Source organism: Equus caballus, chromosome 1, assembly GCF_041296265.1.
Source record: "Equus caballus isolate H_3958 breed thoroughbred chromosome 1, TB-T2T, whole genome shotgun sequence".
NCBI classification, from domain to species: Eukaryota; Metazoa; Chordata; class Mammalia; order Perissodactyla; family Equidae; genus Equus; species Equus caballus.
Window position 1 is genome coordinate 177,020,234 of NC_091684.1, and position 14,232 is coordinate 177,034,465.

Here is a 14,232-nt window from a genome sequence, read left to right on the forward strand (position 1 = left end):
CTCAAGGGAGAAAATATAATGGAGGGTCAAGGCAGAAGGTTACACTAATGCAGTAATCGAGATTATATGTGCATTATATTTAATTCTCTTGACAGCTTTAATTTGCTGGTTTAAATCTAGTGAGCATCTGGGGAAGCCAGAGGTCCCACCATCCGGGCCCTGCTATAGTCATTTTTTCTTTTTCTTTGCAAAAGATGACCAGGGACACTAAGAAGGCAAATTTTGGGAGTAAAATGTGTGCCTTGCTAAAAGGTCCCCAAGTGACTGACACGCAGCTGGAATGGAGGAACTGCCCTAAGCTGCTGTAAACCAGCGCTTCGTGCATAGGTAAGACCTCAGGAGGCGAAGCTGAAGCAGGATTAGGAAGGATCGGAAGGCAAGGTGAAGGCCATGGAGGGGAGAAGGGTGAGGGCTCCAAAGGTCGGGGTGGAGGTACAAATGAGGATCAATTTTGCATCAGGCTGGCTCTGGCTATAGAAAATCTTTCTATATGTAATTTCTGAATTTTCAAAAAGCAAACCAAAAGAAAATCCATCTTTGCCCTGTCTTGCTGAGAGAGTCCTGTTAGCACATTCACATCTAGAGAAGTGAGGCGTGCCTGTGGGTCGGATGGATTCTGGCCCAGGTCTCTCAAGTCTTCACATTTCTCAGGTTCTGTAATGGCTCACCTGAGGCAGTTCCCAGTTTCCGGTACCTCTGGCAATACTGTCACTTGCCTAGCCATGACCAGAAGGGCAAGGTGTTATGAAGTGACTTCAGGAACACCTAGGAGCACAGCTCAGTTCCTTTCTTAACGCCAGATGGGTGCACACACGTGAACCTGCATTTGATATCCAGGTTCGCCCATGCCAGGGGAGGAGGCACACACAACATTATCAATGGGAAACAACATGTGAACATTGGTATTTCCATTTTGAAATTTATTTCTGGTATTTTTTACCCCTCTTCTTCTATCCCCTCCTTACCCTCAATCTGCTTAGTAGGAAGACGATGATTATGACGTCCATAGTTTTTCCTAAGCATGTTCTCATCGACAGCCAGGGGGAAGACACCATTAATTTAAAAAAAAAAAAAAAAAAAAGCATTTATCATATTAATCCTCCCATGAAATTTGAGAGTTGGTTGTGGCATAATGCTAACAAATAAAAATTATATTGAGAAAAAAGATCATCTTTGCAAGGCAATCAGTCTATAATTAGTTCACAAGAACCAGTGCTTTTAAATACGTAATTAACTTAAGGCTGGGTCCTCATTTAGCCAAACCACGTCTCCTTTCTTCTCTGAAGAGTAGAGACAGCAATGTTCCCTTCCATCTGCAGTCCTCCCAGGAAGTATTTCCAAGTCCTGCCTGCTTTACCGAGCGTCCATGCCAACCCAGAGGTGGCTGTTATGCTACAGTTGTCATCTAAGCCACTTCTCTTGAAAACAAATGGGGTGATGCGAGAAGTTGCGTTTGCTTTTCCATAAAAATAAATGGACATAATTTGATGAGGTCTTCTTTCCAATTTAACAGGACATAAAACTAGTCTGCTGAATAAGGGCACACGTTGTAAAAAGTACTCGAGTCGAGCCCATCACTAATATGAGCAGAAAGATAACTATTAATCGGCTTAATTGCTTTGCCCAACAGAAGGAAAAGAAACATTTAACTCTTGCTGGATAGAATCTCATTGTCTAAATTAAGGTTAGCTCTTTAGTCTTTTTTACATTTCAAGATTTTCCACTAGAACATATATCATAATGCTATGAAACTTTATCCTAATGCTGATCCGAGTTCTTAGGTCTCCTGTAGGCACACGAGATCTTCCCATTGGCATCAAAAGTGTGACGACGGCTACCTATTTGGGAGAGTTTTATAGATTTCACAAATAACTGAGAGAAACAAACTTTCATCACAGAGTTAAAATATTTAATGACAAAATTAGAGTTTGCTGTAATAGCGAATCATAAAGCAGGTGTTACTTGTCTCTGAAAGAAATGAAAATTATCTGACATCTTAGAGAACTTCCAAAGAATTCATAACTGTACAATAAACATCAGCAGTGTCACAATTCTAAAAATTAAAAGCGAAACCTATCTTTAATATCTCTTATTTAGAGCATTCTGTAAATATTTGTACATAAATGCACAATCTTTGCTAGCCACAAAAGTAGTATTAAGACAGATTTCACTATAAGTTTAACTCTAACACATATCTTTATTTTTTCAGAGCTTAAAAAAAGTTAACTACTGATCTTGTTACACTTTACAAATACATTCTTTAATATGAAACATCAACCTGAATAACTGTATACTTCCTGTACACAGATATCTAATAATACTAGTGAAGAATACTACCGCTACGTTCCAGGAAGAAGTGGTAACACTGGGAAGTTTCTTTTCTTTATGCGTCATCAATACAATTTATGAAGTCCTTCACAGAAATATAGTACCCCAAAAACTCAATAGTGAAGTGCAGAAATGAAACAAACAGAAACTTGTTTCTAGTAGGCCATTGAATTGGTCCCAAATGAATTGGTCCCAATAATGCGAGTCATTTTAGCAATTTTCTCTAGGTTACATTGTATTAATCTTTTGTGTTGCAGCACCTTCTACAAAAGGACAGCAAAGAACTTCACGTGTGTCATCACAGGGCTCCTCTGCAAGAGGTCAGGAGGTAGAGGAGGGACAGGGATTGCTGTCATGGCCTCTCTGCGGGGTGGAGGCCTAGGCAGGACTTTGACACAGGGAGGTCAAGGGCATGACCACGGCCCGGAAGCAGATGAATAGAAGAAGCTAATAAAGATCCAGAAAGGCTTGCTTCTAAGCCGGGCTATATTCAATAAGGCTTAAGTCTGCAAGAGTAAACTGAGAGTGAGGAAAGAGACCAAGATGTGGAATACTTACATTTATGAAGAGTAACTATCACAATTCCACCAGGGAGGGAGGATCGCCAGTTTCACAGTATGCTTATGACCTCATCCTCTGCTACTTTAGAAGCAGCTTCGCAAACACTTGTTAGGTAGTTGGCAACAAATTTTATTTTTGAGTTTGGCCAATTGTCGGGGGCTTTAGATTGACTCTTTCAGTTATTTATAGCAACTGCCTATCTCTGAAGCTAGAATTCAATTTGGGAAGGTGAGACTGTGTGTGTGTGTGTTTTCTCAACTCAAGTCTGCAAATAAACCTATTTGGAGTGATATATCCGGCTTTTCTTAGAAATTATAAATGATTCTAATGGTACTCACCAGATAGCAAGTTACTTGCTTCTTTAAACTTTTTAGACAACAAAAGTACAAAATATCACAGTAACTTCATATACCATATAAGTTTTACAGACAGCTTTCTTGAACTAGATCATCTCCCTAAGAGGATTCAGAAATTTGTCTTCAGCAGATCCCATCTCACTTTTGACATGTACAATCTATGATAATTTTTTTCCAGTAGTCCAACTTCCTATCTTCTTAGGAAGGTTTATCAGGAGAAATGAAGCTGTTTAAATCAGCATAAACAATCCAACAGTCCTCTTATGCTGCTATGTAAGAGCCTACAATACACGTGGACTCAGTTGGCTCAATGGCTAGGAAGGAATAGAAAGGGGCCCTAAGATTCAGGCAGCTTAGAGATCAATGCACTGCAGCGCGGGGCTGAGGATGCGTCTGGGACGTGCAGCTTGCCTCGTTGTATCATGTAGACAAAGCACAGCTTCTATGTTTAGCATTTTAACCCTCTAAGAAACAAAACTCCCAGACTCTAAACCCAGTACTCTCTTGAGTAATACAAAATCAGGAGGTATGTGAACCAACTTTATTCAATCTGACTGCAATGTAAAGGCTTCGTGACTGGGCTGTTTCGTGTCAGACCAGGCGAGTTGCAACTGCCATGAAATGCAGTTTGTCAAGAAACTACATTTTAAATTACATGAAATAAATAGACAGCAATAACAACATCAAAGCCTCCAAAAATCAGATTCCAAGAAACTGAAGGCCATTTCCCAAGGACATTGTGAGAGTGTCTCTAAAATAGCCATGACTTTATAGAAAGAAAAGAGGAAAGATTTTAAATGTAGTATCTTTTCACATTATCATTTACCTCCATCTGGAGAAATCAATTCTTGATAAAAATCCAAGCTCTTTTCAATGCCAGCTACATCATTTGCGACAATGACAAAAGAAAGAAACATCCATGAATGCACTGAGGCTTCTAAATAGGCTTCTCCTTAGGTCTTTAATCTCAAATTTTTATCCTTCATATGATAATTCCAAATACCCAGGCTGGAAAGGAGCAGGAAGTACTTAAACTGTAGCTCAGAAAGTAGATTTCTATCTGTGATTCCGATTTGTTCTTTTGAATGCTGGTGATAGCTCATGCAGGAGATTGCTACATAAAAAGCAAAATCTAAGACTGCTGTTTCCCCTGATAAATCCAATTGTTTTCCATAATACAGACGTATGTCTCTGGATGGAGGCTCTTAACCTTCAAATTAAGAGTAGCTAGGAGACAGAGAAGGCAATCGCTGCTTGACTTTTATTTCCATCCAGGAACAATAACACGTGATGTCACCACATTAAAATGTCTTCCTGCTTAATATTAGGAAAAAAAAAATACAAGCTGTCAGTTTAGACTCAGCTCAGTATATCATCTGGTCCAAATTTCATATTCAAACTACCAAAAAACAAAACTTTAAAAAAAAAAGGGAAAACGCATACAAACACACACATACACACAGTGGGAAAAAAACCAAGTTGATGCTATGCAGCATTTCTTAGCAAGATCATTAGGGAAATGTATAAAACTCAACATCTTAACATCTGAAAAGGAAAAACAAAAAAAACCAACTAAATGTCCATATATTGGGAAAAAAAGAAGCAAGCGGAGGTCCAGAATTCTTGTAAAAACTGCTGAACAAACTCTTCCATTTCTCCTAAGAGCGTCACCGGGAGAGGCAGTTTCTCAACATTTGTGCTTCATGGCAAGCTAAGGACAGAGAGGGATGAGAAGAGGCCAATGTTATTAGCAGCGAGGAGAATCCACTGTGATGCTCCCTCCCCACATCCACCACGAGCAACAGCACCAAGACTCTGTTGGCTGGGGCAGATCCCGATCACTGTGCACGGAGACACCTAGTAGATGTGCTACATTTTCCCACTTAGTTCACCGAGCTTTGCATTTGCATGTAGCGTTCCTTTATTTTGCTGAAGGAACAAATGGAAAACCCAAAGCCCAGGGAGAATGAGTGACCTACCCTCGGAACAGGTGGGAGCAGAACAAAGGCCTCTGGGCTCCCACATTACTAGTTATCAAGGGAAAACAATACTCCTCAAAAGTAAGTATTTACTGACATCTCATAAAGTATTAAAAATCAACAACTGTAGAGAAACAACCTGCAATAATCTACTCAATATCCAGCCAGGACATTCAACCAAGTCCAAGGTGCTCAAGGACACTGTCTTACTGACTAGGGGTGAACAACAGACCAAATCCCGACCTTGATTGACTGCTCCTCCCACAGGTATTTGAGAAATGTGGTTTACTGAACTGTTAGATCTTTCTAAATGGGAACACCGAATACCACTGTATCATCCAATAGCGTCCCAAGCCCAGCTGGAGCCCATGACGATATACTGAAGAAATGTATACAGGTATAGAACATAAAATTAAATCTGATTTTGCTTTGCTTAGCCAGATCCTTTCCAAGGAGCCCATACACAGATGTGAAACAGAAGGTAGAGCTGAGACAGAATTGTACTTCCTCATGTGTCCAGAGTCTGACATTAGGGATTAATCCGAGGCTGGGGCTGGGAGTGGCGGGGTAGGGGCCAGGTTTCTGCAACTCTGAATGTCTATGACCAAAGAGCAGGTGATTCTCTGCAGGCAATAACTTTGTAGACAGCCCTGCCGTCTGCCTCACGACCAGGATCTCGGCCCTTGGAGAATTAGCAAGGGAGATCCCCTGACTCCACTCAGTAGAGTTCTGCGTCATCCTGGAAGATGTTGATGATCCATTTCTCCAGTGTAGCCCAGGGCAGTCCTAGTCTCTCTTCCTCTTCTTGATGTCTTCAACAAAGAAGTTATAACCCTGGGGCCACTTCGGCTAGACCACCTGCAAGAGCAGCACTAACATTTCTCCTGCAGCTGGTACACTGGAGCCAGGTCAGCATGTGCTGGAGAGGGGACCTGCGGGTCTAGCCCTCGTGTTGCTAAATTAATGCCTGCTTGGGAACCTCGGGTGAAAGAGCTCCTTGGTGCCTTTGCCTGGTGAAGCCAGACTAAGTGAAGACCTCCTGAGACCTTCTACAGTACTGATGCCAACAGCTGGTCAACTGTCAGACAGTGTTTGTGAAGTCCTGTGTACGTTCAGGCTGCTGTGCTAAGTGCTGTGGGTTTTTGTCAAGAAGGATGGAGGTGGCTAATAACTCCTGACCTGGAGGAGTTCATAGTCCAGGAAACATGGTGGGTGGAAATGGCCGAGCCAGGGATCTCCTTCAATTCATCCCACTCCCTGGCTGCACTCTGAGCCCCGCAGCTGCATGGCCTCCACTGCTTGCTGTGCCTCTAGTTTTTATACAGTATTTAGCGACGTGGACCATTCAAATCAACACAGAGTTGTTAAGCGTTGTGCATAATGAATACCAAGCATAAATATTTGATCAGTGCTGCTGTCCTGTTATTTACTGAGCTGTTAACCTTCAATGAATAGGCTCGTGCCAATTCACCCACAGTCATTAATCTTCAGCAGCCACCGTGCTGATGTTCACACCAGGCCCTGGTTACCCTACTGCACGTCTGGAAGGGCGCAAAGGGAGCCCCAGCCAGGCAGGGCATGGCCAGCTCAGCTTCACAGAAATACAACTGATCGGACATTTTGCTATTGGAGGTATTTTTGCCAAAGTGGCATCATTTCCATGCTACCTGTTTTTTGTTTTTTAATTCCCTGGGAGTTAGGAGCTTAGAGTACCGAAGGCAGGGTGCTGTTGCTTCCCCATTGCAAATGTGCTGTATGACCTTGAGCTTCAAAGTTACAACCACTCTGTACCTCAGTTTCCTTGTGTCTATAAATATCACCTCCAACTCAGACGCTGATGGATCAATTTAGATGTTAGAGTCCTTTAGAAGAGGGGTTTAAAATTTCCTTTTGATATATTTTTTTAATACCTCATGGAAAGCTTTCTCTTTCAAAGCTGTGTAAATGACTCCACCTAAATATAATAATAATAGTAATAAACCATTACTCATACTGGGGGGATTTCCTAAGAGGCCTGGACTCTTGAGGGCCTTCTAGCTCAGAGACTCAAAGGAAGCATGGGACTGTAGGAGGGGCAGAGGGAGCCATCTCTCGACAGTGAGAGAAATGCCACTGACCACTCCCTCCCCCACAAACGTGGGCTTGTGCAGAACAGGGCAGATCACCATTCCTTTCTGCGGGAAATGTCCTCTGAGGACGCCGAGGTGTGGGCACCGCTCCCGCCTGCTGACTCACCACCCGTGGTGGGAATCAAAGCGATGCACATAGTGCCATGTTGTGCTTTTTGGGGCAGGGGAAAGCGAGCAGCCCTGCTCTGTGGCGGAGCTGCGCTTTCCTAAGGGCTGCGACTGTGCCAAGCCCACAGCTCAGGAAGGAACCAGGCTTCCTCAAGCCAGGATGAGCGGAGCTGGGGCAGAGGGAGTGCCCAGCATTTTCCATCTGCTCTGCAGGAGACAGGCACCCTCGTATCTTGAGGACAGGGTCATGCAAAGGTGGTCCACTCACTAATGTACCTGGGTCATTGCAGGAGCCCTGGGAAAAGTTAGAAAGCCAGAGAGCCTTCTCTACTGTGATCTGGAAACCTGTGCTATGCTCTCCAGCTGGAGTTGCGGGCTTTTATTCAACCAGTGAGCACAGAGGAAATGTCACCTGGAATTGCCATTCTCTGCTCAGGACTCTAACATGTGCACTGTGTCTTGATTTGTGAACACAGCCCATTCTTTATGCGTCAACACAGCCACATGTGTCTGGTGGGGGGAAGTGGACGGCCCGGGTTCTATCTCTGAACTCTCTCCTCCCCAGCAGGCCCAGCGGGGCTTGGCCAGTGAAACGACATCTTCATGGTCAGCCTGTGCTAGTGGGTTCAAATCAGGAGTCTTAATCCCTGGGAAAATAGCCACACTTATCTCGTTAGGAATACTGCCAATTGCTGGTGATTCATAAGCACACATCCCAGTTTCAGAAAACCACAAGTCTGGCTATGACAGTGTCTCTCTCACACTCCTTAAACACACTAACAGACATTAGCAGCACCCCCCAACCCCAAACACCCCCGGGAGGGGAAACCAAAACAAGTGTAGACTGCCCTCTGCGTCATCCATCTCTACTGAAAATGGGTAACTGGCTGGCACTGATCCTCCCAGTGGTCAAAGCCAGAGGTCCCTCTGCATTTGGCGGCCTAATCAGGTTCTTTCTGACAGGTCCTGGGGGCTGCTCTGTGTTTAGAAGGTATCAGCTTTTAGCAGGAGGCCCTCCCACCCACTTCGGAGGGCATAAAATCTTCACCTCCAATCCCTCCCATCCTTGTGCTGGGATCCTCGATCACATTTCCCCAGCCCCCCCTACATGTTCATTATGGGACCCAATAGGGCAGGTTTAGCCCATATGGGACCATTTTTATGGAAATAATTATAACTCATTAATTTAGATTTACATGTGCCAGGTACTGTGCTAAAAGATTTATAGGTTTGAATTCATTCAATTGTCTCAACACCCTAGGAGACAGGTACTATTACAATTAGTCCATTTTACTGATGAGGAAACTGGGGCCTAGAGAAATGAAGACCTCGCCCCAGGTCACCAGGATGGTAAGTCAAACACAAGATGTTAACGTCCATCCCACACTGCCTTCTCGACTGTTAGCAAACTTGGCCACAATGTCAGGGACACGGGGCGACCAGGGCCAAGAATTCGGCCATCTGGTTAGGTTATCCACCCAGTGTTTGGACAAGCTCCTCGGAGGGGGCCGCCTACATGGATGACCTCCAGATGCCGTCTGTTCCACCAGGAAGAGCGATTTCACAGACTTCCCAGGTAACCCGGTTCATGGTATAATCATTAACCTAAACTCTTGTTTTAGCAGAATTTTGTCAGCGCCCTATTGTTTGCTTTATTCTGTGTGGTAAGGCATGAAAGAGAATTGTCTGGATTATCACCCTTCCCACCCTGGAAGACAATTAAACAATTATTCCCTGTAGTCTTCTCTTCCCCAAATCAACACTTTAAATGTCTCCCCAGACTTCCTGTGTCCGTCCACCATTCAAATCACGAAAACTGCTGTTGTTATAAAGGAAGCTGGGACTGGAACCCTAGCAGGCCCATGGCCTCGTCATCTCTGCATCACGAAGGCTGGAGAAGGGATAGAGGAGGAGGGGAAGCTTACATCTGAGCTCGCTCCCTCTGTGACACCTGTGGGAAGCCCAGGCTCTGGGCTCCTGCAGGGCTGCATTTTCAGACAGATCTGGCCAACTCTCCACCAGGGAACCCCAACTGGGCCCCCAAGGCAGCCGTGGAGTAAGACGCTGTCACGATAGAGAACTGATGACACAACGATACAGGTCTATGCACAGGGGATGCAGGAAGGGAAGGCAGGAAGCATCTCCTCAGAACTGAACCACTGTCTGGCCTGAGCCTGAGGCTCCAGGAGAGCCAGTTCGGCTCAGCTGGGGAGATTTTTCTCGTTACTTTTCAGGCTGTCCATTCTTGTTTCCTCAGCAGAAGCGGGGTTTTCTGTGAAGCAAATTAATTTCTTTTCCCCCGAAGGTCATCTGAAAAGCGTATCTGAAGGGCCAGATCGTGAGTGTGAGATGCCAACAGTTATTAGCAGAAGTTGTTTCTGGAAACCTAAATTCAAATCACTAGCCAGAAAAGAACTGCCCTTTGATCTGAAGCACAAGAACAGTAATAAATCCTCCTTATCACCTGACCACCCGGGCCTCTCTTTCCTTTGGACTGTGGCTGCTTTTGATAGCTGGATGCCAGCAAAAACTCCCATTTTCCCTTCTGAAAGGCACATTCTTAGCGGGAGTATGGAGGGGTGCGTGTGCCCAGTCACACGAGAAATGCTTTCTCTGGGTTCAGAGGTGGGAGGGGACCTTGCAGGCAGCACTGCACTGTCAGGCCAGCCTCAGAGGCCCATGGCCCCCGCAGAGGGGAAAGCAGCCCTGAGGTGCACCATGCCCTGGACTAGAGCTTGCTCTTCACGTGGTGAAGAGAGAAGAACACAGGATGCTAAGGCTCATGACTGGAAGGGACAGCAAGGAAGAGTAAGCAGGAGCAGCCCAAAGTCCTCTTTCAAGCAGTGGCCAAGGGAGGAGGGATATTCTGAGACCTGACCTCTTCTCCCTTCCCTTTCCTGTGCCCTAAAACTTGAGCCCTAAACTTCTGGGCAGGAATTAAAGATTGTCCACATTTCCCAACGATCCAAGGTCAGAGATAGGGATGAAGACATCAGAGAGGAGATACCTGAAGAAACAGGTATGAGAAGAAATCTTTCATGACTCTGGTACTTACTAAGTAGTAGATGGAAGCTGTACAAAGAGGGGGAAAAGGGCTTGATTTTGTGTCTGCCATCATGGGAAATATACTGGAGCAAAGTTTCTTGGAATAGATGCTCCCTAATAACCCAGAGCTAAGAGCTCTGCCCTTCTGCGGGACCCACCTTGTGTGCAGTTTCTGCAAACTGCTGGGCGCTGTTCTTCATGTCTTCCGTCTTCTCCTCCGCTCGGCCTAACCGCTCCCCGCGCTCGTTCAAGGCCTGGCTTGCTTTCTGCACGGCGCTGGTCACGCTATCGGCCGCTGAATGGAGGATGCTGTTTCCTGAAGAAGGACAGCAAGAGCATCAGAAGCTGGCTTGGAGAACCCACAGTGACAGATCCCTGCCGGGGTGAGCACCCTATAAGAGCAAGGCAGGTCACACTACAGAAAGGCTTCAAGTGTAAGAAACAAGTCAACACATCTTCCAATTTGATGGGCCTGACTCCCTTGTAGGAAGAATCCCACTGACCTGGGGACCTGGGCAAATGCTGAAGTCTTCTCTCACATTCCTGTCCCCAACACACCACACATTTCCACTCTACCAGAATTCTGTTTGGTGAGGCTCAGAAGGACCGGATCCATCTGGATTAGGACTTGGCTTGGAAAGCTAAATGGAAATCCTGACGCGCTCAGAGAATTAGACAAGTTCAGTGAGATGTATCTGGATCTTACGTGCATTTCCTCTGGACTTGGCGTTTACATGAACAACTACAGGAAAACTGGAGGCACAGAACTTTTCCAGATATGATTCTCTGTATTCCTTTCAACTCTTCTCTTCCATTTTATTCCTTCATCCCTAATTGAATGGTGCCACATAAGAAGCTCTGAGTCAGTCTCAAAGCTCGGAGTAGATGTGTCAGCCTTGCATCCTGAGCTACGGCCTGGTTGGTTGGGCCTCCTTGCCTCTGATCACTAGTATATGAAACCTGGGGCCTCAGTACCACACTTAGCCAGCAGGTAGAAAACACTGACAGAAACCAGCCCTTGAAAAAACTTAGACTCCCAGATTCACGAGTGATGACACTGAGAAAGTTGAAAACCACCACATTTCAAAAGGGCTACCCATACCCAACATCCCGTTTGCCTGGACTGGGAAACAAAATTCAGCAGGGAAGAACCGGCAGGTGCAAAGCCCACTGAGAAGCAGCAACTTGCAAAATGACAAGCAAAGGAAATCTATAGCTGTATTTTGTTAACACTGAGTGGAAGATATTTAATGGCATTTTATGTAATAGCCTTATGTTTTTGAATAAGTTTATTACACCATTTAACTTTGTACCTGGGGTGGATACATCCAGCCACAGACAGCTTTTAATAGAAATCTAATTTCCACTGGTCTCAGCTGCAAATTTCTCCTCTGTGGGAACAGTCTGTGGTTTGCGGAAAAGGATCTCAGGCAAAGAAAGTGCCTGGCCCAGGGGAAGCACTTCATAAATGGTTTTCCATTTTTCTTCTTCAGGGGTAGATTTCAAGGGCCTCTGCCAGGTACTAAGGGAAGGAGTATGAGGTTAACTTAGTTGCACTCAGTTGCGTCAAACACTACACGAGCCAAGATAAACCAGCACTGATTAATGGGGACCAGAGGAGATGAGGCTCTGGAGAAATCTGGCTGAATGCAAAGGTTGGAACGGGAGGTCTAGGTCTTCAGAATAGATTTAGGATGAGAAATCCTGGTCCCCCTTTGCTTTCAAATCATACTCATGACTATGATGATAGCCTGTCACCACTGCCTAACAATTTGACTAGCATTTTGCAATCATAAAGCACCTTCACAAATATTATCTCCTTTGATTGTCACAGAATTCTCCTGAGAAGACTGAGACCAGTTGAGGTCAAGGGGCTTACACAAGGTCATTTCACCAGGGAAGTGGCATGGCTAGCACTGGAACCTGGCTTTCCAAAGTCTTTTCCTTGTTCTGTATCTTCCTCTTTGCAGATGTGATGTCAGTCATGGGAAGCAGTGACTATGACAGAATTGTGAGCAGACGAGCTTAGATAGGTTTTGACAGGTTATCTTCCAAGGTCACACCTGACTGTTTCTGTCCTCAAGGTATCCCTGTTGGTAAATTAAGAGTTATTGCCCTTGCGTTGCAAGTCAAGTGCTCTCAAGAAGGAATAGGCCAATGGGATGAAGTGGGAAGACGGAGAAGGGACCGGAAGGTGCAGAGGAGTATGGGGAGGGCACAAGAAAATCTCTTCCCTTTCTTGCTTCCTTCCACATACCCACAGCTTAGCTACCAGAGGTTAGAGAAAAGATGGGGCAGGAAGTCTGCAGCCTCACAGCTGGGAACAGCTGCATTTAAAGCAAAGGGGTTTTAGAATTGGCTACCATCAAATTAAGAGGGCATATAACTGGGACTTGTCTTTTCCCATTGGAAACGACTCTCATGATCTCAAAGTTAGACACATCTGTGTTTCTGAAATGAACATGCTATGCATAAGCCACACTGCTTTCTTGTCATGACTTCCTTAATCTTGTACATGATGTCAGGTAACACTGCACCCTGTTTTATATGATACTGTTTAACCAACAGTTGTTATAACTAAAAGAGAACCAACAGCTGTTATAATTAAAAGAGAACCAAACATTATAACGAAAAGAGAGAACCAAATGCTGTCACTATTCAAAGACAACATTGCTGACCACTTCGATAGAAAATTATCTTCAATTATTTCCAGGCATGAGGATGGATTTGAATAAATCTCATTGTCTCCGTTGAAATGCCCTCTCCTGGTTTCAATTCTACTCATATTTCAGGTCCAATAAAGTCCTATCACCTTTATCAAGCTTCAGGTCAATCCCATCCTCTCCTTCCTCTCGGCTCCATAAGAACTCTCTAGATCCTTCTTAGGGGCTTAATCACATACAGTCCTGAGCCACTCTTCTACCTCATTTCTTCACCTGTGGATGCAGTGACTTCCCAGCTGGATTATAAATTCCCTGAGGGCACCATTTCACTCTGTTGACCAATCCCTAAATCTTGAATCTTTCTCCTCTTGACTTGGGGCTCCTGCTTGCTTACTTTCTTCTCAGGTCCGCTTGTTAATGCTGTAATTCCAGAGTTCTGTCCTTCCATTTTCTCTTTCACACTCTGCAGACTCTTCTCCCTGGTGCTATTTTACTCAGCTCTCGGCTTCAAAGACCAAATTTTTATCTTCTCCTAGGTTGTGCTGCTGAGTTCCAGACCAATGTTTTCTTACTGGACAACTCTAGGTGAGTGACCCAAAGTCAAGTTGAATTCAGCATGTCTAAACCTGACCCTATTATCTTTCATTCACACCTACTTTTCGTTTGGGGTTCCTTACTCAATGAATAACCCCACTATCTGCCCAACTCCTCAATTCAGAAATCTGGAGGTCCATTTTAGATTTCTCTCTCATTTTTACTCCATACAACAAAAAGTCACCTCCTATACAGCTCTCTCCTCTCTGCCCTCTTTACCATCCTCATTGTTTCTATATCCACGAGCCTCTTGCCTTCAGAGTTACAGCAATAGCCTTTGTCGAAGTGTCCCCATACCTTTTCTCATCCATCTTTCACAGTTCTATAGTAAACCTTCTTAAAGGCAAACCTGTTACCACCTCCCCAATGTTTCAAGATAAAATCAAGACTTCTGCCCTGCCTCTCTCAGCTCACCTCTTAGAACCCCATGCATTTTCCCTCCTACCTAGCATTCCCTAATCCCACGCCT

General features: G+C 44.7%; 1 protein-coding gene across 6 annotated transcripts in view; it reads right to left on the minus strand.

Moving 5' to 3' along the window:
• Positions 1 to 1,887: 1,887 nt before the first annotated feature.
• Positions 1,888 to 14,232, minus strand: part of STXBP6 (syntaxin binding protein 6) — a 231,096-nt gene continuing 218,751 nt past the window's right edge. For all 6 annotated transcript variants that reach the window (XM_023623338.2, XM_070273896.1, XM_070273885.1 and 3 more), the window contains 2 exons: positions 10,665 to 10,822; positions 1,888 to 4,956 (listed from right to left, as the gene is read on the minus strand). In XM_023623338.2, the coding sequence (XP_023479106.1) occupies positions 4,933 to 4,956; positions 10,665 to 10,822 (182 nt within the window). In that variant the 3' untranslated portion in view covers positions 1,888 to 4,932. The remainder of the gene's footprint in view (positions 4,957 to 10,664; positions 10,823 to 14,232) is intronic.